The sequence below is a fragment of the Strongylocentrotus purpuratus genome, unplaced genomic scaffold (assembly GCF_000002235.5).
Source record: "Strongylocentrotus purpuratus isolate Spur 01 unplaced genomic scaffold, Spur_5.0 spur5_scaffold_5, whole genome shotgun sequence".
NCBI lineage: Eukaryota > Metazoa > Echinodermata > Echinoidea > Camarodonta > Strongylocentrotidae > Strongylocentrotus > Strongylocentrotus purpuratus.
The window spans coordinates 20,144,762-20,168,825 of NW_022145611.1; the positions used below are offsets into that span (position 1 = coordinate 20,144,762).

The 24,064-nt window shown below is 36.7% G+C and overlaps 2 protein-coding genes across 6 annotated transcripts; one reads left to right on the plus strand and one right to left on the minus strand.

Annotated features, from left to right (window-relative positions):
- Positions 1-2,107: 2,107 nt before the first annotated feature.
- On the minus strand, positions 2,108-24,064 carry LOC100890887 (myoblast determination protein 1 homolog 2). 5 transcript variants are annotated; one of them, XR_004066658.1, is made up of 5 exons: positions 23,462-23,795; positions 21,471-21,545; positions 20,824-21,008; positions 3,907-3,977; positions 2,108-3,574 (listed from the first exon to the last, which is right to left on the minus strand). XR_004066658.1 is itself a non-coding variant. In XM_003726895.3 (4 exons), the coding sequence occupies exons 1-4, from the start codon at positions 23,606-23,608 to the stop codon at positions 3,498-3,500; spliced, it is 480 nt and encodes a 159-aa protein (XP_003726943.2). In that variant the 5' UTR covers positions 23,609-23,795; the 3' UTR covers positions 2,108-3,497. The 5 variants fall into 5 exon arrangements, 1 of the variants encoding a protein (XP_003726943.2); XR_004066659.1 differs by lacking the exons at positions 21,471-21,545; positions 23,462-23,795 and adding an exon at positions 23,808-24,064; XR_004066657.1 differs by lacking the exon at positions 23,462-23,795 and having other exon boundaries at positions 21,471-21,885.
- On the plus strand, positions 14,235-15,913 carry LOC115929673. The gene is made up of 2 exons (XM_030999459.1): positions 14,235-14,754; positions 15,446-15,913. The coding sequence occupies exons 1-2, from the start codon at positions 14,443-14,445 to the stop codon at positions 15,770-15,772; spliced, it is 639 nt and encodes a 212-aa protein (XP_030855319.1). The 5' UTR covers positions 14,235-14,442; the 3' UTR covers positions 15,773-15,913.

A 24,064-nucleotide genomic window follows, 5' to 3' on the forward strand; every position in this document is an offset into this window, starting at 1 on the left:
ACTATAGGGTAATCAAGTATCCCCAATCATGTGAGTAGAATTTCAGATCACAAAGTCAAGGTCAAAGGTCATTTCAGGTCAACAGACTTGGACTATGTTGTAGCATCATCATCGAAAACTTAACCTAAGGTTAAGTTTTTGAATTTTTGATATAATTTTGAAAGTATAAGTTCTTAGTCAATGAAACTTAGACTATAGGGTTATCAAGTCTCCCCAATCATGTGAGTAGAATTTCATGTCACTAAGTTAAGGTCAAAGGCCATTTAAGGTCAACAAACTTAGACTTTGTTGTGGCATCAACATTAAGATTTTCAAAATGCTTCTTCTTCGTTATTTTTCAACCGATTTTGATTCTGATTGTTTCATATGATAGGGCTAGGAGGGGATTTAAAATTTCTACACAGAATCGTGAAATTCATTATCTATGCTAATTTATGCAAATTTATTCGAAATCACACAAAAGGCTTCTTCTCCTTCATTTCTCGACCGATTTTGATTTGGTTTGCTTTATATCGAAGAGCTAACTTTGGTACACTAAACTTCTACACAGAATTTTGAAATTGTTCTCCATTAATTAATTATGGTAATTTATGCAAATTTATTCCAAAAATAACAAAAATTGCTTCTTTTCCCTCATTTCTTGACCGATTTTGCCTTATCTGGTAGAGCTAAATTTGGAACAATAAACTTCTACACAGAATTGTGAGATTTTGCTCCATTGATTATTTATGGTACTTTATGCAAATGAAATGAAATTATGTCCCTTCCAGGGCATCAAATTTCTATTTTTTGACCAGTTCAAAAGTGTACCACATAAAATTTACGATATTTGTTGTTGTGAGATGCGGATGAGCGCTACGTCATTGACGTTCTGGTTTATCGTATTGAATTGCGTTATGCAGGCGAGACCGCCGAGAGCGTTTCCCTTGTTTAATGTATATGCTTCTCCTAAAATCATTTTAAAATGTCATTGCCTCCATCTTCAATGCAAAGAAGAGCTACAAGAACACAGCTTAAGTTTAACAATTTCTTGTAAGCCACACTTCTAGAAAATAAGTCACCTTGGCGCATTAAGTTTGCTTACATCATGTAGAATGCAACCTTTAAAAGATTGAATATCTTGATTTTCACTTCATGAGATTCTACTCAGATCATCTTAAAATGTCTGTTTTCGGGGTGCAGGTTGCTGATAGAACCTTCATTCTGGAAGAGGTTTTTTTTTACACGCTTTTATAGGCTTTCTAAAAAACAAAAACAGAATAAAAACAAAAGAATAAACATAAGAAATGACGAAAGAAAAGGAAAAACTCAATCATTATGTACGAGATATGATTGTTTAATCATTTAACTGTAATAATACTGTAGGCCTACACGAAAATACGAATTGCGCAGTTAATTGATGTAGAAATTAATATTTAAAATTCATCTAACACACGTACGACGAGAACAGTTTAAGAAACATCACACTGGGTTGACAATAAAGCGTTTTTTTGTCCGACAATTTGTTGGGATAATTGGTATCAGCCAACTTTAATTTAGCACATTCTGTCTTTATTATCCATAGTAACGCGGTTACTCCCTACCCGCTCGTGTCAAATTATAATATTTATGAATTTGTACCGGTTTTTTTTTCCTGTTTTTTTTCCCTCTCGTTTTTTGTCTCTTGTGCTTATTTTTTTTAATTTAATTTTTTTTTGGGGGGGGGGGGGGTGGCCAGGGGTGCTCTTGCAATCCAAGATTAAAACATACATTGTAAAAGTAAAGAAAGTTACAAATGACAACACTATGAAATTATATAATTGAATTATATCGGTGACAAACAAATGTTGAAATTAAAGCATTATCTATGATAGAATGATATTTTAAAAATTCTAAGTATCTAACTAATAAATTATATACATTATATTAGATATATCAAGTAAAAGCAGTTTCAATGTTTGAATCACCCCTCCCCCCCCCAAAAAAAAAAAGAGTCGTCAAATAATATCTCAGGAATTTTCACCCATTGATCTTGCTTCCCATCTCCCCATAAACTTTTAGAAAGCTTGATTGGTTTATTCCATTCAGGTTTTTACGCCCCATCTAGAAAATAGCATTAGCATTATCTTTGGAATCCATGATATAAAAATAGCATTTTCAAGAAATTTAAGTCATTCCCTTTTTGGTGTTTAACCGTGTATTCTTTACTTCTTTCTATAATACATTTACAGTGCAACGTAAAGTGCTTCGAAGGATTTTATCAACAACAAAGATTTTAATAGTTCTATCACATGTGCATCTGGCTTCTTTGAAAGATATAGTTTGTAATTGCGCCCCCAATCATCGATAAAAGTCCGTCAAAATACTTTGTAGAAGGCTGAAAGCACATCAAAATCTTTCTAGCGCTCGGTCGTTTTGCTTCCGCTCGTTTTGTCTTCATTACTTGACCCAAACCCACGAGGACCAGTCGATGTGTGGTATGAGGGCCAGTTGATATGTATCCTAGCAGTCCGATCCTGTTTAGAGGGTTCAGATTTTTTAATTATTCTAACGCCCCATTGTTTTTCTCACATTCATATGTATGCTGGTGTGTTGTTTATGAAATAGTTTTTCCCCATGCATAATCAATTGAAGAAGAAGAAGATCATCAGAAATAGCGCTCGAGATAGGCCTCAACGACACAACAATAGCTGATGGCACACACTGTCGAACGACAAATACGAGAAAATTTCTACCGCCCAACGATAAAGATAGATTTTCATGTATTACGTAATAAACAGGAGCGTCTTCCTGCGCTAATAATCTTTGAAGCGCACAATGTCCGTTGCACACAGAGCGTCAGTTGCTGACTTGAGTCATTCAGGTGCCCTCTAAGAAAGTGACATCGTACACAGAGTAAAAGCAAAGAGAACCGTGCAAGCTTCTCGATGAGTTATTAGCTCGTAGTATGTTGGTAATGCGAGCGAAATAAGACAATCAATACCTTTAAGATATAACATAACGAATTATAATTATGTCCATTATTGATGAATTTGTGAAAGAAAAAAAACGGAAAGTAAAATTGGATGAAACGAGTTGAGGGTGACCAGGAGAAAAGCGATGGAGAAAAATAGCTTGAGGAAATGTCAACGTGAAGTGGTCAGCATCCTACCCAACTCTAACCAATACCCGACTTTGTCCAAATCACATGAAAATCAATAAGTAAAAAGATTCACAAAAAGTTTGGCATATCATAACGAACTACGAACTACGATTAAAAGTTGCTGGAGATTATTGTGAAAGAAAGGATTAGTTGATGTTGCTATCATAATGGTTGGTGTTGATGATGATGAAGGTGATGTGCTGGTTAGAGACTCTTCCGGTTATGAATTGACGAGTGCATTTTGGTTACCGGAGAAGTGTAGTGATCGTTTGAAGAGAGAGCATGCACTGACGACTGTTGTCTCCCTTGGAAGATTTCCGGCCTGGGTGAGGTGGAGGCGGAGATCTCATTGGGGGTGAGGATCTCTGAAGTGGGATCATCGCCAAGAAATATTAGCTTTTGGTGGAGGGTCATCCATGCTTAGTAGACCAGGCTGAAGTGATGCGATTGAATCTGTAAAACAAAATGAATAACATTCATCATCATTATTAACTAATGTTCTTCTCCCTTTCACTCCTTTCTTCCGAATTCTTGTTTTCTTTTAAAACTTCAAGGATTCAAATTTCTTTTCTTTTTAAATAATTTTGTCTTTGTTTTTCCAATGCACGCCTCGGTTTTAATTGAGATATCTTGTAAGATTTCTCCTCTTGTTTGTCCTTGACTCACCACCTTTACTTGATTACATGATTAAGTTTTTCGCCATAGGGCTTCAACATGGTGACAATCATAATCTTAGAGCCCAGAGGCTAGATACGAGGACATTCAAAAATGATCTACTTTCTCACCTAGCTGGATTAAAGATGGTTGGGCTTCAGTTGATTGGTTATCCTCATATCTCATGGAACAGTTTCTGAAACTAAAATATGAACAAATCGAAGTTACACCTTAACTTAAACATTTTCTTGAAGATAACAAATGCAATTTTTTTTAAAGGCCGAGTCCGTGGTGTTCTGTGTCGGGTTCTGTGGGTGGGTGTGAGAACGACCAAATAATAATAATATCAAAAGTATAAATATTCATGATACTTTATTTGATAATCATTTAGATCATCAGAAAATGAAAGGTAGGAGTATTGGTTGGTAACTCAGAGAACAAAATACATCGGACCAGGCGCGTACGCAGGATTTTTTCAAGGGGGGGGGGTTTAACATTTATAAATCGGGCCGAAAATTTCGCAACGACTCAGCCAGCCGTTGGAAAAATCCAAAAGGGGGGGTTTAGGGAAATTTAGGGGGGGTTTACACACAAAAAAATACCAAAGGGGGGGGGGTTAACCCCCCAAACACCCCCCCCCCCCCCCCTGTGTACGCGCCTGCATCGGACTATATTAAATTAAATCCAATGTATTTGGTCATTTTGTTGTCCCAAATATTACTAAGTATTGTGGTATGATGAACATAGCCTTACATCAGAAGTATTGATATTCGGTCCGAGGGGGCAATTTCAATACAGTCCCTTCACGTCATTCTAAAGTAATGGAACTCAATTCTAAATGTACAAAACCCCTTACACACAATTTTTTCTCGAACGCTAATGTTCTTGTTGGTAATTAATATCCTACTTCGAGGATCAGTACCAGAAACTGAACAGTTTCAGATTCCGATTACGGTCCAAGCTGTAGTAGGGTTTGGAAAGTAATACTCATCAGATACTAGATGGACATGCCCATGAGCTTTCATGATTTAACATAAAATCTGTCGCACGAAGGTCAGAAGGCATGGGTTATGGCACTGATAAGTCTGTATACATGGTTTGAATTGAATTGAATTGAATTTGGATTGAGTTGAAATTATTTCCACACCCGGGGGCAGATCCAGGGGGCGTAGGGGCACACACCCCTTTTTTTTTCCTTCCGAACAAAAATAGCAGGAAAAAAGCTAAGAATATTCACCTAAATGTTTAGTTTACGCATTCAGAAATGCCTCAGAATGTACCATATTGAGCATCGGGTCAACATTTTCAGGGGACCCCACGCCTAAAGGCTTCGCGCTCGCAATTTCGTTCATTTCACGCCCCACCCCCCCCCCCCCCCCCCCCCCCCCCCCCACCCCCCCCCCCCCCCCCCCCCCCCCCCCCCCCCCCCCCCTTTGGAAAATCCTGGATCCGCCCCTGATCTGTATTCTAAAAAAATTACATGATACAAGCAAACATCGAAAGAAGAAAATATTAATGTAAATGTGGTCGGATCGTAACAAGTTTGGGGTTTTGGCGTCGCGCGGGTCCAGCCTTGAGGGGGCTCTTGTACCGTAAGGGGCGACATACATGTATACTCGGTGGATGATTAGCCCTGTGTTTCAATACTTTGTGCATTTTTCTCTCCCGAACCCCTGTTTACCAGTCATTTCATTCATAATGTAATAATGAATAATGTAATCTCTATGGATGGAATATTTTGCATAGATTGGTTGTTGATATGTCGGTCAAGCCTCTAAAGCAGTTTAGTTGTCGAGAGAATATATGTTCAAAATTTGTTCACACAATTAGAAAACAGGTCTATTGTGATCAAAAAAGGTCATCGAATAGGAGAAGATTGGGAGAGAGTCGTAAAATCCCGATCTTAATCCTTTTTTTTAAACGTTTTTTTATTGCCCATTTGATGAATGGATTATGAATTAATTACTCTTGGTACTAAAAGCTATACACGTGGAAAACCACGAAAAATGACCAATGGAGAATGGTATAGTTGAAATTATTATTGAAACACACAACATTTTATGGTTTGATTTCTAAAGAGTGAAAAGTGTATAGAAATTTCAGAATATATCAAGAATATCATTAAAAAGAAATGACATACTCCTTAAAAGCTATACCCTGCAAGTTTAGAGTGTGCCAACTTCAGTTTGATAACAATCGTTAAAATGGCGATTAGGTACGAGTCATAATCATTTCAATAAGTTAACTATATCAGAGCCATGTAACAATTATTTTTATTTAAAAGAATCGATATACAATTAATTGTAAAACTAATTGTATCTCCAATCCTCTACAATTTATTGTATCTTCGATTAATTCTAGGGAGATACGAATAATCGTAGCTTTTTTGTGTTACAGGGCCTAGAAATATTAAACCAGATATTGTCAGAAGGTCAGAGCCTCTTTATAAAAATTAGATAGTGCCGTATTGATCGCGTGTATAGCATCGCGTGTGGACATGACTGTGTCTCTTTGACGGAATCAAAAATAAAATCGTATAATAGATTATCATCCTATTTATTCACCATTGACATCTTTGACGCTCTATGCAAAAACGACGTTGGATGATTAATCAAACTTTACAAAAATAAGCTTTTTAATCTTTTTTTTTTTATCTCTCTCTCTCTCTCTCTCTCTCTTCTCCCTTTGTATCGCGTGACAGGCTATAATCGACTTCCCTTTGCATAATTATTGTTGACTTATTTTTCTTTAAGACCCTTCAAGTATGAAGCTTTTTAATTTTTCGTAAAGCAAAAATAGATTATTTCATTTATATTGTTATGATTGTTGATGATGGGAGCGGAGGAGGGGGGGGGGGGGCGCATTTTTTCATACAAAAGGCGAGCGGGGGAAGATCATGCGTGGGATAGTTGTTTTCTGATACATCTACTTTTTTATGTCTCTATATCTTTCTGACTCTCTCTCTCTCTCTCTCTCTCTCTCTCTGCCTCTCGTCTCTAAATGAATTTTCTTCTCTTTCTCCTCCTTCTTTTGGTTCTGTGTAAAAATGTCAGTTGTCAGAGGTAAAATACCCCCCCCCCCCCCACAATGCGAGTCAATAGATTGTCGTTTACAACGAATGTATTTAAATAGATCTGCCCCTCAAAATATCTTGCTAATTATGCCACCGGCATCTTTCTGTCAATTTTGTTTTCGACCTTGTTTAATCCCACACATGGGCGTGTTAAACGAAAAACATATCCTGACTTAAATCACATTTCTTGAATCCCGATTATTACTTGTAATCATCGTTCCGTAATACGTATCAGGGCCAAAGTATTCAAACAAAATGGCCGCCGTGTTGTTTTGCTTACATGGTCACATATGCTGGCTGCTAGTAAGAGGTTTCCTTCTGTCGACTTACGCGAGGTGAATTAGATTAGGATGCCATAACTGCGCTTCTTTTCTTCCCAAGACAGCCGCAATAATTTGTATCGCCAAAAAGGGAGAGAAGGGGAGTGAAGAAAACATAAGAGAGTAATCTGAAGATTACATATTATTCATGACCGAAAATACCTGCTGTTTTGAGCTCAACTCACTTTACAGGCTTCCTATATGCGTTTAAACCTTTGAGTGGCCAAAACTTCCATGATTCAATCAACAAAGACGGGTTGTTACACCATGTTAATGCGAGGTCCCTCGAAAAAAAAACTCTATCTCGGTCAGTGAACCGTTAATTTAAAAAGAAACAAAAAGTATACATTCCATAAATATTTTACCCACTATACGTTCAGTTCTGATAAGGTAACTTATATTCATTTACAGGTATGACGGCAATGTCTGGAAGATAACAAATATAATGGCCGCTGCAATATCAATTTTCCTGATGAAAATACCAGTTCTTCACACTCTTAAACCTCCTGTATCGATCAATATATTGCCGTAAAACTACTACTTAGGACTCTCCTCTGCCCCTTATTCTTTAAACATTCAAATTTTGCTTTTTGCACTTTTAAAATTTCATCAGCATCAAATCATCGTCAACATATCATAATCATCAACAACAACATTATACTAATCCATTTGTTTCTGTTTCTCCCTTTCAGTGTTCCATTATAAAAACAAAATGCATCCTTCAGTCGAAAGTAGGTCAAATCTGTCATTCTATAGTCCTTCCGCATTCCATATCTTCAAATCAGAAAATTGTTGGTAAAAGAGTATACCCGTATATCTTGCTTGCAAGCAGCGCAAAATTCGGATGGTGGAAAAGAAGGCAGTAAGGGCGGGGGAAAGGGGGCTTGTTCCTATTCTACCGTTTGTTGTTTAGTGAAGCCATGTAGATGATGACCGAGTCCCTGGATTATTCTGATTAAGAATCCTTTATCCGCGTCAAACTAATATACCCGCCAGTTTAATGGTCCGGCTTTGTTGTACTCCCTTGTAAAGATATTTCTCGTAAGAATTCATTTCGATGAAAATCCCAAAATGGATGACATTTTATCCGACCTTGCTTTTAGCAAATCCCTTTCTTCATGATGCAGTCTTGTTTATGTAATTGTTTGCTACAAACCCAGAGCTGTTTGGGCTATGTTTACACGAGCTCCTATAACCTGATTCTCATCAGGTTTTTTCCTTCTTTTTCCCTTATGCCTGTTGCTGACGCGGCGTCTACTGATAGGACTGCGTCAGCAACTTGTACTTGTGTTGCGTCAAAGGCAGTACAAGTTGCTGACGCAGTCCTATCAGTAGACGCAACACAATTACTACGTCAGAATAAGAACTGTTTAAATATTTCCCAATAGGGACTTTTAGATTGAGTGGACGAGAACGGCGCGAACGTCCACTGATCCTGCGTGTCTATGGCAAGCCGTTTCAATATTCTATTAAATTCTTGATATCAAGAATTACCATTGCTTTACAACAGAAAATCATGTATTGATATCAAGAATCTACGAAAGACCATTAGTGCCACGAAGAAAAAAAAACACACTTTCTACTAATCTGTTTAAACAGATTACGATATTTCTTCTAATCTGTTTAAACAGATTATAATCTGTTTAAACAGATTACGGTATTTCTACTAATCTGTTTAAACAGATTACGGTATTTCTACTAATCTGTTTAAACAGATTACGATATTTCTTCTAATCTGTTTAAACAGATTACGGTATTTCTACTAATCTGTTTAAACAGATTACGGTATTTCTACTAATCTGTTTAAACAGATTACAGTACTTCAACTAATCTGTTTAAACAGATTATAATCTGTTTAAACAGATTACGGTATTTCTACTAATCTGTTATAACAGATTACGATATTTCTTCTAATCTGTTTAAACAGATTATAATCTGTTATTACAGATTACCGTAGTCTGCATGTTACGTTCTATAATAGAAAATCACGTTGTTACAAATACATAACTGATGGCCGGTCAAGCGTGCAGGACAGGACATCTGGAGCAGCATTATAGCTATACCCTTTTACGTTTTCAATGTATCTCACGATCCTTTGGAACAGGACCTTCTTGTGGCAATGGAATGTGAAGGCTTGGTTCGGAATTACTTTAATTTAGGATATAATTACAACGAAATCATTGCTTCTCTTTTATTCAATCACAATGTAGCGATAAGCAAACGAACATTGAACAGAAAGTTGCGAGACCTTGGTCTTTATCGTCGTAAAAACCATACTGATGAGTTAGATGTAGCTTGCTTTATTCTACAGGAACTTCAGAGTTCAGGGTGCTTACATGGTTATCGATGGATGCACCTGAAATGCATCCAAAATGGTATCAACATTGACAAAGAAACTGTTCGGCATCTACTCGGAGTGTTAGACCCATTGGGTGGTATTCTCGAAAGCGGCCTAAGTTAAATCAGTGGCCTAAACCTGGTTTAAACCATGGACTATCTTTTTTGCTATTCTCGAAGGTGGCCTAAAGATAAGCCAGGCTTAAATACGTCATAGTTCGGCCTAACTTTAGGCCGCTCAGAGGGCAGGTTTAAATACGTCATAGTTCGGCCTAACTTCGCGTGACGTAACTTTTTAGTTAAATCGACTGTCCGCGGAGAGTGAACGGTAAGTTTTGCATTTGAATTTCTATATTTGATAACAATTTACACTCTTTTGTATGGATAAGCGCTCATGAAAGTTACACCAGCTAATAAAGTATTTTTGTTACTTTAATGTTGCTGTACTGGTGATAATCTAAAATGCTTTTAACTGAATACATTTGGGGAAACTTGGTAAATGTTCACAGTGTTCGCAGAGCAGTCCCATATGTGCAAATAATTGTCGGTTAACATTTTCATTTCCTGAGATTGAGCAATTTCTTACCGGGTAATTTTTTTCTTGGCACTATTGTACTTTTGTACGCATATAACACCGTAACACCACCTTAAAACTATCATTGCTAGACGTAGAAACTACTTGTATAGTGGATTTTTGAGACGCTGTTGCCTAAAAGTGGACTAGCATGCAGTCTCTTTCGTTCGTTAGCCTCTGATTTGGGTAGTGTCGGCTGTTGTGTTGTGGGTTGGAAAGTAATAACTATTAAGCTAAATAAATGCAAGTATAGAGACAAACAAAATGGAGCCTTCAGAAACACGTGTGGTTGCTTTGGTAGTTTAATCCAGACTCAATATCCATGTGCTTTTACATGTATAATGTAGTGAACAGAGGACCTTGCATACATTCATTGTGTGTATGCATCTAATATGAATAACAATGAACTGTGGCTTAACAGCTGCAGTGCATTTCTAAGTGGCATGTTAATTTCAATTGCATGTTAGTTTCAATGAACCTGTTTTTAAACGTAACATCCGCTCCTCTCTTTCAGGAGCCGACCCTACCCAAATCAGAGGCTAACGAACGAAGAGACAGAAATTTCGGTCTGGTATCACCTCTGCCTGAGCTGCAGCGCTAGTAGTTGTGGCTGTTGGTGCAATAATTTTTTACAGGACGATGATGATTTTCAGAACTACCCCCCCCCCCCCCAAGAAAAACAATTTTTTTAAAACAATATTACTAGACCTAGATCTAAATTTCATCAATAAGAGTCTAGTCTAGACAGGTCTAATAGAAATTGAAAGGAAATGGACAGAAGCTTCCTTTTTTTGACATACATTTGTTGATAATGTTACAATAGTTTAGTCTAATAATACTATTAGTTAGTAAACTACAAAGAAAGAGAAATTATAATATCTTATCAAATATCAACATATTTTTCATCTTGATTTTCTGCTATTTCAGGTTCTTTTCAATTGATGCATGGGGATGAAAAAAGAAGGCCTCTCCCAAGCTACGGTGTCCCGCCTTGTGAAGTCCATCTCAATAGCCATTGCCAGGAGATGGGAGCAATACATCTCAATTCCTTCAGCAAGAGAGGCAGTCCTGCAGAGTGCAGACCCAACATGAATTGTATAATAACTGCCATTTCCCTGGCGTTAATATGGTCGGTGCTATTGATTGCACCCACATAGGTGTCTCCAAGCCAGTTGGCCAAACACCAGTTATTTCCTGAACAGGAAAAATATATACTACATTTTTCTTGGAATGTCTGCTGGTGAGTAAAGCTGTAATTACGCCTAAATTTTGTAAACTAAATCATGTTTATACAATTTTTATTAAACAGATCTGCTGATTTTATGAATCTGCAGATGTGTTTACAGGTACATTATGAAGTGATTTAAAATTGTTTTGTCTGATGAATGTAGGTGCAATCTACACTCAAACTTTTATTCATTTGAAATCGGCATGAGCTAATATTTTCAGCTCGATTGCCATGGCTACCAGTCACTCCTGAAAGTGACAGCTTGGCCTAGACTTCCGGGCGGAACTATCTGAAAATAAGACACAAATAATCAACAGTTGATTAATTACTTTCAAATTTGGGTCAGAAGAAAATTCAAACCTACCACTAACAATTATGGACCATATCAGACTTAGAGACCTACAAACTGCAGTACAGTATAGTGCAGTAAATTTTCATTTTACTTTTTCCCTTTCACGAAGCTCATTTTGGGAGATAACATAAACAAAGACAATCTTTGGTCTAATGCTAGATTGAACTAAAATGGAAAAGTTGGGCTCTAACGATTAGGGCCTTGTAAAATCTCCATTCCAGGCTGCGTTTACATCTAGGTTAGGCCAACTGTCGGCTGGTTATCTAAGTAAGATGTAGACCTCTAGACTTGATTTTAGGGAAGGGACTAACTTGGCTATAGACTTTAACTACTTAGGGCTTTCTTAGGCCATGACATGGCAAGTACAACTTGGTGCAAGCATATTTATGAGATAGTGCTGCAAGAATGTGTATGTTTGTTCTTGACTTTAAAAGAGAAACCGGTAGTCATTCTGTAAATCAATGATTACTAGTAACTGAGTGGGGAGGGGTGCCTAGTCACCGCCTACATGAAAGGCGCCTTAATTTTTTTTTAAAGTTAGAATATGATTGACACTATAACGAAGACCAATTATCAATGGAGTAGATCTTTGATATTTTAATGAGGTATAAACCTTTTTATTTTTGTTTCAGGATGATGTTTTTCTTCAGTAAAATAAATGAAGTCAAATTCCCTGATAACTGAGACAAATTCAGAGAGAGGAAGGAGAACTACTGAGCTGCTGAATATCTGACAGGTAGGCTGTACGAATAAGTTGTTGTTTGTATGCCCAGGTACTTCAAGGATGGCATTTGTTCATTCACATTTTTCAATCAATACTTTCATGTAATTGATTATGCACTCCACTTTTACCACAATGTACATGCAAGACCTTTTTAATGTTTAACAGAAATAGGTTTCAATGTGCTTCCTTTCATTATTTCTCTTTTCATTCAACAGACATACTTGCAAGGACTATGAAGTTCTACTTAGCCTCTTCAATGAACCAGACTCCATCTGCTGTAACTGTGACTGCATGGGGATCAAAACCTTTGAATTATAATCCTCATAACATGAAGCTATGGTAACAAACAAGCAACCATTGATAAAAAGCCTGATATGTCCTTGTTGTGTATGTGAACCACAAAGCAACCATCACTCATAAGGATGTTTTTATGTACATCAGATGTTCATTGTTTCACTGGAAAAATTGTGATTTAGAATCATTTAAGAAATCATGTTTCATGATGTGTTTTATAATATAGTGCAAGTCATGAAACACGGCTCAAAAGTAGACTATGCTTTGTTTTAAAAAAATGGGAAAAAGTAATGAAACAAATACATAACATTTAATTCTAATAGTTTCAAGTAGCAGATTTTGAGGCTATTGGAGCTTAATATTTGACCTTCAATTTTATAATCGTATTCATTGTGAATTACAATCTTTTCTGTTTTAAGAAAAATAAATAAATTGAACATAATTGTTGATATGTTATATACAATATTCCATTCATATCTTTTGATTTTAAGTGTGCATACTGTTGGGTTCATTGAATTATACATGGAAAAGTCTTGAAATAGAACAGTGAGGGAACAGAGAGGGAGAGAGAGAGAGATAGAGTAAAAGAGAAAGGGAACCAAATGAGAAAGAACAATTTAATGGTGAGAGAAATAAACAATGATGTGAGATAGTGTGTGTGTGAGAGAGAGAGAGATGGAGATAGGGAGAAAGAGTTGGGGGGGGGGTACAGTGCCCCCTTTTTCAAATGCCCCTTTTTATATAGGAAAGTTCCCTTTTAACTTTGTAAGAAGTGCCCCTTTTTCCATAGAAAAAGTGCCCCTTCCCCTTTTCACCTCTGATAAGTGCCCCTTTAATTTTGACACGCGCCCCTTTTCCTTTGACAAGTTTCCATTTTCCTTTGCAATAAGTGCCCCTTTTTCACTTTTAAGAAGTGCCCCTTCACCTCTGATAATTGCCCTTTTTAAATTTGAGAGGTGCCCCTATTAACAACAAATGCACATTTCCTTTTTTTTAAGTGCCTCTTTTTCATTCTCATAAGTGCCCCTTTTAAAATATGTTCAATGCCCCTTTTCAGGTGTGATATGTGACCCTTTTCACCTCTGATAATTTCCCTTTTAACAATGATACAATTCCAGCAAGTGCCCTTTTTGTTGGTGCTGCCCCCCGCTTTGGAAGTCGCTCCGCCGCCCCTGGACGTCATATTGCTCAAGTTGTCAAAGTGATGCATCCTCTCCACACTGCGCGCATCTATTGTCTTAGCCCATTGTCTTAGTACATTGTGACGTCATATTGCTCAAGTTATCGAGGTGATGCATCCTCTCCACACTGCGCGCATCCATTGTCTTAGTGCATTGTGACGTCGCAGCTTCGGTACTGAGCATGTGCAGAAACCGTAACCATGGTGAATAATCCATGGACTAAGTTAGGCCAGGTTTAAACCATGGATCAGTTAGGCCACCTTTCGAGAAATGAAAATGACTTAGGTCAGCGGCCTAAGTTAAGCCTGGCCTAACTAAACCACGGTTTAACTTAGGCCAGGTTTAACTTAGGCCGCTTTCGAGAATACCACCCAATAGGTCTTGAATACCGATCACGTAGAAGGCTACGAAGGCGTTTATATCGAGGACGGGGACCAAACTTTATATGGCATCTAGACTCCTATGACAAATTAAAACCTTTTGGAATCTGCATCAATGGATGTGTAGATGGCTATTCAAGGAAGGTAGTTTGGCTAGAAGCTTACACGACAAACAATAATCCCAGAGTAATAGCTGGATACTACATGCAAACGGTTAGGAAAGAGATGGGATGTCCTCGTGTCATTCGATCAGATTTTGGAACAGAGAATAACACTGTCCGCCAAATGCAACAATTTCTGCGCAGAAATGGTGACGACCCACTTGCGTCTGAAAAGAGTTTTATGCAAGGAACGAGCCAGCATAACCAAAGAATAGAGAGTTGGTGGGGCGTCCTTAGAAAGCACTCTATACAGTTCTGGCTGAACATGTTTGGACAAGTGAAAGATCAAGGTCACTTTACTGGAGATCACCTGGACAAGTCACTGCTGCAGTTTTGTTTCATGAATCTAATTCAGGTAAATTGATATGTGTTCATGCTGTTAACCAGCTCTAGAAGTGTTGGTCGAGGTCGAGCGATCCCAATAGCTCACTTAAGCCTTTAATTTGGATGGGGGTATGTTCTGCTTTCATCCCAAAATAACAAAATAAAATAAATTTATTTTTCATGGCTCAACTTTTACCAACATTGTGCACTAAACATAAAATTTGAAAAGGGCCCCTTTTTAAACCAATCACAATCAATCTTATGTCACCGGATAGCTGGAAAATAGCGCCTTGTATCCTCTGGAAAAGACGCTATAAAATCCAGTTGTTGTTATCATTATTATTATTATTACTATTATTATTATTATTATTATTGTGATTATGATTATTATCATTATTATTATCATTACGTTGCTTAATTTAAAAACGCGAGAATTAACCCCCCCCTGCACCCTCCCCCTAGGGCGCGCGCGGTATGTAATTTTTACGCTTCGCGTGCTCATCCTTACCGCCCCCCTGAAATGAAATCCTAGCTACGCCATTGGAGGGTTTTGATATTTTCTCAGTACTTCACCATGGATAACCCACTCCATAACTGAATACTTGTCAGCTGAAATCTCTTAAAATATGTTAGCGATAAATCCTTAAAGAAATGAAAAAAGTATATTTTTATCAAATGTATAATAATAATATTTATTTTCTTCTTCTTTGTATATGGAACAGGAAGAACTGGACAAGGTTGCTAAGGAATGGAACGCTCATAGAATCAGCAAATCAAGGAACCAGTGTGGACCATTTGGTCGCCCCAACGTGATGTACAGGACACCCCAGGTGTATGGAACACAAGATTTTCTTGTGCCGTTGGAAAACGATGAGGTTGAAGTATGCGAGGAAGAATGTACTTTCAAAAGTCAGTACCCTTGTGACAGAGACGTATTTGACCTTTGCTCGATCCTGATGACTGAAGAACAACTACCTGTACCGCAGAATAGCGAAGAAGGACTGAACCTATATCATACTTTGAGAATGCACTTGCTGAGGATGATTTAATCAGAGTATTTTGCATTAATTGCATGTGTATTTTGATATTAAATGAAAAACACAAGTAGATATTTTTCTACAATGCTTGGATCAGCAACCAAGACTTATTCATACCTTTCCCCACAATGACATCTTTCCTCTCTTCAAAGAAGACTAGCAGACTGAAGCGTCTGATCCGTTTTTTTTTTATTCACATATTCACCACATTGCTTAAAATGATCTGCATATAAACACAACAAAAATGTTTTTACCCCCTAAGGAAAGTGACATAACTTTTTAACTGGGAGGTGTCAAGTAACAAAATTTGCAGGTGATATTAATCAACTATATTGTTATCGTATGTGTAAAAATCAGCATAATCCTATATTCATGAATGAACAAAGGTCAAGAAAAAAATGTCACTTTTCAAAAGTCACAAGGGTATTTTTATGAGCACCATATGTACCAAAAATTATGTAAATTATGGTTCTCGTGTACAATAAAAATAAATTTTTTGCTTTTATACCAATCTTCAGACTCCTATTCATCTGACCATTAGTTTTGCGCATGGATGGACATATTTTTCAAGAAAAACAACTCTTTTTAACGCCTTTTGGGGGTTAAGCTTGATTTTCGTGAAAATATTGGGAAGTGCATTTTTCGCCAAAAAAGGTCAATTTTGCAATCGGATCGTAAAAAGTGCCCAGATTAGTAGGATAGAGTGTGATAATGGATAACATAACAAAAAGACACTAATACACATCCATCCAAATAAGGTTTTACCCATTATTTGTTCAGTTTTTATCCTAAAAATGGATTCATATGTGATTTTAAAAAAGTGACATTTTTTGTTTCATGTGTGACCATTCAGGCGTTACAATTAAAATCATGCTCATTTTTGCACACATGCTTTTATCTGCAAATTTTGTTACTAAACACCAACCCGTTCAAAAGTTATGCTACTTTCATTTGGGGGGGGGGGGAGTAATTTCACACAATGAAAAGCAGGCAGATCTACGATATGACAGACTACGAATTTTCCGATGATGTCCTACCCGAAACTCGGGGCAAGCTGTCAAGTCCAAATTCTCACGAGACATGAGCCATGCCACGGCATTGACGGGCACGGCAAATCAAGCCGAAAAATAATGACGATGGAAAATGTATTGAATTTGAAAGTTTGCCTAATTAACTTCTCAAAACCTTAGAAATACTAGTAGGTTTGGATCACTCAAAATATTAGGATTTCTTTTGAAATAAAAATGAATTCAAGAAATTCAAGCATAAATTACTCACCGACAAACTCCTCCCTCTCGCCAGCTAAAATCATTCTGTGCGGGTGACGTCATCACAGCCACTAAAACGCGCAGCGCAGGCCAGGGAAAGTGACAAAAGTAGGATCCGTAATCTGTTTAAACAGATTAGTTGAAGTAATGTAATCTGTTTAAACAGATTAGAAGAAATATCGTAATCTGTTATAACAGATTAGTGGAAATACCGTAATCTGTTTAAACAGATTATAATCTGTTTAAACAGATTAGAAGAAATATCGTAATCTGTTATAACAGATTAGTGGAAATACCGTAATCTGTTTAAACAGATTATAATCTGTTTAAACAGATTAGAAGAAATATCGTAATCTGTTATAACAGATTAGTAGAAATACCGTAATCTGTTTAAACAGATTATAATCTGTTTAAACAGATTAGTTGAAGTACTGTAATCTGTTTAAACAGATTAGTAGAAATACCGTAATCTGTTTAAACAGATTAGTAGAAATACCGTAATCTGTTTAAACAGATTATAATCTGTTTAAACAGATTAGAAGAAATATCGTAATCTGTTTAAACAGATTAGTAGAAATACCGTAATCTGTTTAAACAGATTAGTAGAAATACCGTAATCTGTTTAAACAGATTATAATCTGTTTAAACAGATTAGAAGAAATATCGTAATCTGTTTAAACAGATTAGTAGAAAGTGTGTTTTTTTTTTCTTCGTGGCACTAATGGTCTTTCGTAAGAATCCGATTCTTGATATCAAAAAATAGGAATAAATGTTGTAAAAAAGGCTTGCCATGGACACACATGATCAGTGGACGTTCACGCCGTTCTCGTCCACTCAATCTAAACGTTTCTAATTTTGCTTGCGGAGATCAGTTTCATGTGGCCAGCCAATGAGGAGGCTGGTTGCAGAAATTGATTCTTTTAAGGTAGTGTAGTTAGGCAAGTCTAAGGTATAGCATACGCTACTGACAACACCTCGCATTTGAGTATATTTAATAACTGTATTATGTTAAAAGACCGACTAGAGCTTATATCGGCCCAAATATGAAGTGAAATTGCACATAAATATGATATCAAATTATGTTGAGAAATCTTTATTTCTTAGCGATGTATGTGACACCTTGGACTTGCTCATTTCTATACTACACAGACTGCAACATGTCAACTCAATTCGCTGCCCTTGCAATGTGAGATGTATTATTTATGCCAATAGTGAGATTGACATCGTATGGACAGCAAATCTGATTTACGTTAACATAAATATAAAACAGATCGTAGAGACTCGTTGTTTGCCCCCCCCCCCCCCCTTACGGTATCTACAATATCATATGGGTATAGAGCATTTCAACATGCAGTCCCTCAACTATGGAACAAACTTCTTATTAATATTAAAGAATGTTCTTCTCTTGATCTATTTAAGCCTCTTTTAAAGTCTTACCTTTTTCAATCGTAATTTCGTACCATTCTTTATACAATACAATGTGTTATACAGGTAGTTTCCAGTTTAGATATTTATCATGCTATTATGTTCTTATTATTTCATTTCCTCTGTACTCACTTCTCGATTTTCTTCTATTTCCATAGCGCTTAGAGACTTAATTGTAATTTGCGCTATTTAAATGCTGAGTATTATTATTATTATTATTATTATTATTATAAACCTTTGAGCGACGTCCCATTTGTCACTGGGTTCGACTTTAAATCCGCTATTTTATCAAATTGTAGTTATATTCTTTGTGTGACATATTCCATAATATTTTCATGTGGTATTCATCAGACTTTACGTTTGTCCTGTGCATTAGTAAGCCCAAATTCATACGAACATTTGAGGTCAACAGGGGGTACCAAATTAGTTAAATTCTTCAAACAGGTAAAAAAAAAATACAAAAGAAAGAAAGCAATGTAGTTCTATACCTTACTTCATTAAAAAATCTGAAAACATCTAAAAAAATTACCTCTACAGTTCCTCTTAATTTATTATTATTATTTTTATTATCATTATTATTGTTACTATTATCATTATAATCATCATCATTATTGTTATCATTATTATTATTATTATTAAAACAAAAATATGAGAAGAAAACCAGCAACAACGGAAACAAGAACATCAAGAATAATAGAACAACAACAACAAGAACAGTAAGAAAAGAAGAACAACAAGAAAAGAAGAACAACAAGAAAAGAAGAACAACAAATGGAAGAAGGACAACAACTAGAACAACTACAAGAAGGAAAAAAAAAAAATATAGAGAAGAAGAGAAGACTTCATTTAGATTAAAGATGTTCATGCGTGGGTATATAGTCGTTCATGAAGTAGCCAACTTGGCGATCATTACATAACACTGAGCCAACGGGTATTACGCTCCCGTGCGTACGTCCGTGTACTGCCCTCTATAAACCCACGCACGAGCAACTTTAAATGATCGACAAAGCCAGAAAAGGTCAAAGTTTGGCGAGATGACATTTTAATGGAAGGGGGTCACTTGTAGGTCCATGGTCATACCCTGAAAACTGCCTTCTCATGGCACCCTAATAAAAACATGAAACTATATATGAACATCCCAAAGGTGACGATCGCTTATAATATCCTTAAGAAGAAGAAAACAAATACATACAATAATGCCTAACGAGCATTATTATATGACCCACTTGTGATACGATTTTCAAATAAATCGCTTGAATTTTGCATTAAATATGAAATTGAAACAGTCATACGGACTGTTTTTCTGAATAATCATAATCCTGAAATCGAGATTGTGGTGCATTGTAAGCCTTCTAGTAAAAGTTTAGTCCAAATCGGTTTCAAATCGTATACGATCGCACGACTAGTTTGACGTCACTACGATTCGAAGCCGATTTGGTTTTGCCTCATACAAAGGAGGCTTACAATATTATTTTAAAAATTGTTTTTCATGTAACCTTACAAAACCGCAATCATTGGGGTGTTACAAGTCCCAACGTTAAATAACTGCGAATCCTTTTAAAAGTAATCTGCTGAAAGGTGATGACGTTAATCAATCTCAAGTGTTTTTAATCGAAAAATAGTAGACATATTAAAGGTAATACAAAGTTTTGGGAAATTTTGAAAATTGGGTGGATAGTGAATCTTTACAATTTTGTTATATTTGGATGCCCCTGTGGATGTATTATGAGCACTAAAAAAATTAGCCCCTGAAACACTTGTTTTCTGTGCTCCCGGTAAATTTTGATAAATTTCAAATAGCGCCTATGGCCGTACAATGGTAGCTGCGACCATGAAAATCTCAGAATATATAGTTGTGATATATAATTTCCAAACGGGAATAGCTAATCGGTCGATTTTAGTCAAGAAACATTGTTTCATAGCTAAATTAATAACTTGACCTTGAGAGGGAGCTATACAACATAAAGAGTTTTTATATTTATAATGTTGTAACTTTAGACTCGATTTCAACCGCGACAACGATCAATGAATATTGTAGGAACGCATATGCTTCCGAAATTGTTAATTTGAACCGAATTCATGACCCCCATACCAAAACTTTGTAATACCTTTAATATACTGAGAAAATAATTACTCTTTTGGACTTGCACATTCCTTTGCTAAATATTTCTTCACTGGTATTCCAAGTGTTAAATTTACATTAATTTTATGTTGTTTTTCACAACTTTTATTCTTGTATGATTTCAGTGTGACAACTAGGATAGATGTAAACATAATGTTATTCCGACATTTACTTTGAGAATATTTTCATGTGTTTTTCAACGAATCAGTAGATGGTAAATTATAAATTTAAAGGTATACAGATCTTACGTTTCCAAAAAGTGGCTGAAAGTTGAGCGATTAAAAAATATGTTTCTGTCCCACTGGTCAAGCGAGTTCAGCGATGTCGAGGTTCGGTCGTCATTGATGTCGAAGTGATCTCGGTATAGTTGGTTGTCATCGGCAGACAGTAGGATGGTGAGGAGCTCGATGTAGCAAGCCGCGCCTCGTAGAACCTGTAAAGTATGAATAAAGAAGTGAGATGAAATTATTTAATGTCACAAAATATCATACCATCTTCATATTACAGCATCAGTGATTAACACTCAAACAGGGAAAACCCCTGTGCCCCCCCCCCCCCTCCCCTCCCCAAATTTATGTTTTGAATATACGATATGTAAAAGATTCTTCTTGATTTGTAAGCCTTTATAGCAGGAATCAAGAAAACCTAGTCATTTATTTTGTGAAATGTCGATCGAAATATAAGCAAATCCAGTGGAAACACGTACTTATTTAAATAAGGGGAGTGACACAAAGTCATTAACCTGAGGTGTTTAATCGCGTATGTTTGCAAAAGTTCGCGAGTTGACGACAGCGACGGCGAACGATGATAAATGAAAACTCGATCAGACAATCATTTGAGTTTTCATTCTCATGAAAATCAGTGACTGTAAGGTGAATTCATAACGAAGACTTACCAAAATATCAGTCTACATACAATAGATGCACAGTGTTGTAAAATCGAGAGGTTCTTCTCCTCCTCTAGTGGAATCCTAAGGTGTGAGCATTTTTTTGTTCGGATAAAATTCAGTTAATTCGACTAGAAACGAACTCAAAGCAAAATAATCCCGAGCCGAATGTCCTCTACACACGTTGCACAAAATTTAACCAACTTGTCGTGTTATTTTTTGACATGTAGGATCCATACATGAAAATTTCCTTTCACTTTATTCATTTCTATTGTCATTTTGATGCATTTCATGTCACCTGCTTCACATACTGTAGACAGGCGATGAATACGTTGGAAAAAAGGTATAAAAATGTCCAAACACCCATGCTTGAAAAACGTCAACGAACTTTTACTTCACCGGTATTTATTACGACACAGGCCCCAAGCATTCATCGTAACAATACAACGTCGAAATCCGAGGTCCGAGGTCCAAATCTAATTCATTTAAAGATTTTTGTGTGTGGGGGGGGGGGGGGGCGGTTGACGGAAAACGTCATATCATTTACTCAACATTAATTTCACGCTCTTTGATTATTCATCGTAGAAAGTGTATATTTTGAGTTATTGTCGATCAAAAAATCTTTCTTAATATCCCAATATGACATATTTGTTTCTTTCTTCTTAAAAATATGATTCCCCGCAAACTAAGATGCAATTTATTCAAGGTTTTATATGTTTTATATAACTCTATATATTAGATATTAACACATATCTGACTTTGTTTCAGATGTAATCACATTTATACAGACGTGTAAAAACATTAACAAGAAATTGTCCTTTTTTCTTTTTGTCTATGTGGAATTGAAGAAAAAAAGAGGACACTTCTTTTGAGCGTGCGCTGTTGCGGCCTTTTATGGTTATGAATATGTAAATGACTAAACATAAAACATAAAACAGACTCAGAGGACACCCAAAATTAATTAACACCCCCCCCCCCCCCTCCTCAAGTGGTGTTATTTACTCGAGTCCATAAGAATGCGTATATGTATTACTGTGCTAACCAAATAAAGATCTAGATTATTTATATTCCTTGGATGTTTTGCGACGATTCTGGACTGTGATTGCAGGAATAGATTCTACTTAACCCGGCAGGGAATAATCATATAATGCTCTTGTCAGATTATTCAAAGAGTTTTATTCATGTAATCGCTCTAATCTTCGTGTTACAGTTTAACTAATTCTTCAAAGAGCTTTTCATCCTATACGAGCTAATACCCGGGCATCTCTGATTTTAGACCTCAAGCTGATTACACTGCCTAAATTTTTTTTTTTTAAATGCGTGTTTGGTATGGTCTTTTCTTGTTCGTCAGAGTCTCGCGCTTCGTTCATTCCAATCACTTATTCTAATAAGATAAACCAGATCATCCGGTATATCTTTATTCTTCTTTAACAGATAATCATTCCTTTCGATTTTTCGTATCGACTTTTCATAATCCACGTGAGACAGTACCTCCGAAAATAACTAAACGTGTGCCCAGTACCAGAGGATTATTACCCGTAGATTTTTTAAGTACATGAATTAACGCTCTTCTATCTCTCAGCAGCAGACGTGTATAAGACCATACTCTATACTACGCAGTTTCCCTTGTTTACTTTCAAGGTCTAAGGCATATCAATGAGCCTTTACATGAATTTGGAAGATTTCTGACTAGAGATGCGAAGGTCGGCGGTTCGAGCCCCCTCGCGGAAGTGTAATGTCCTTTGGCAAGACATTAAATAACTATTGCCACTCTCCAGCAATTCTTAAATGAGTATCTGGTATTCCTTGAATGCTGTGAGAATCGAAGTCGGTAGCCTAGCTACAGTTGGAGCGCCTTGACCACCTTGCGTTGTGGATAATAATTAGCGCTCTTAAAGTATCTGATATTTTACAATTGCAAACAAACGTCATCAAAACATCGCCATTTGTTGCATTTCGTAATAAAAAAAATATATTATTATATAATTATTTACTATTACCTCTAACTTGGTAGCATTACCCAATAGATGTTGAGGAACATGGTTGCTGAGGTTGGAATAGGCGCGGTTGACTTCGGCCAGCCGTCGGCGTTCTCGTGCCGTGGCGTTCTGACGAACTCGACGTTGACGGAGTTGGAACGTCGACATGACCTCAGGCTGATCGGTCAAATATTATAATTCCCTTCTTCTCCTTTAAAGAATGCGCAATCTCGCACCTCTCTCGTCTGATATAAACATAATATTTATGTCATAATGGCTGACATGCATATACATGCGATGAATGTAACCAATCTAAGCTTACAGACACTTCCAATGAAAATGACTATAGATGATAATTTTCATGTACCTTGCTGAGTATGCGTGGAATTATTTCATTTTGATTTGATGGTTTCTTATCACCACCTAGTGAATCCTGAGCCTGGACGCTATCAACCTGAGCGTGGAACCCAAGCCGGGTCTGTCGCTGTTATCGCTGCTCCTTGCGCCCTTTCATCTCTACCATCCCCCATCAATGATGCGATCCCTGGCTGCATGTGGAAGGGTGGGTGTGTACCTGGTTTGCCCAGTCGACAGATGTGTGCCACAATATGATAATCATGTTTC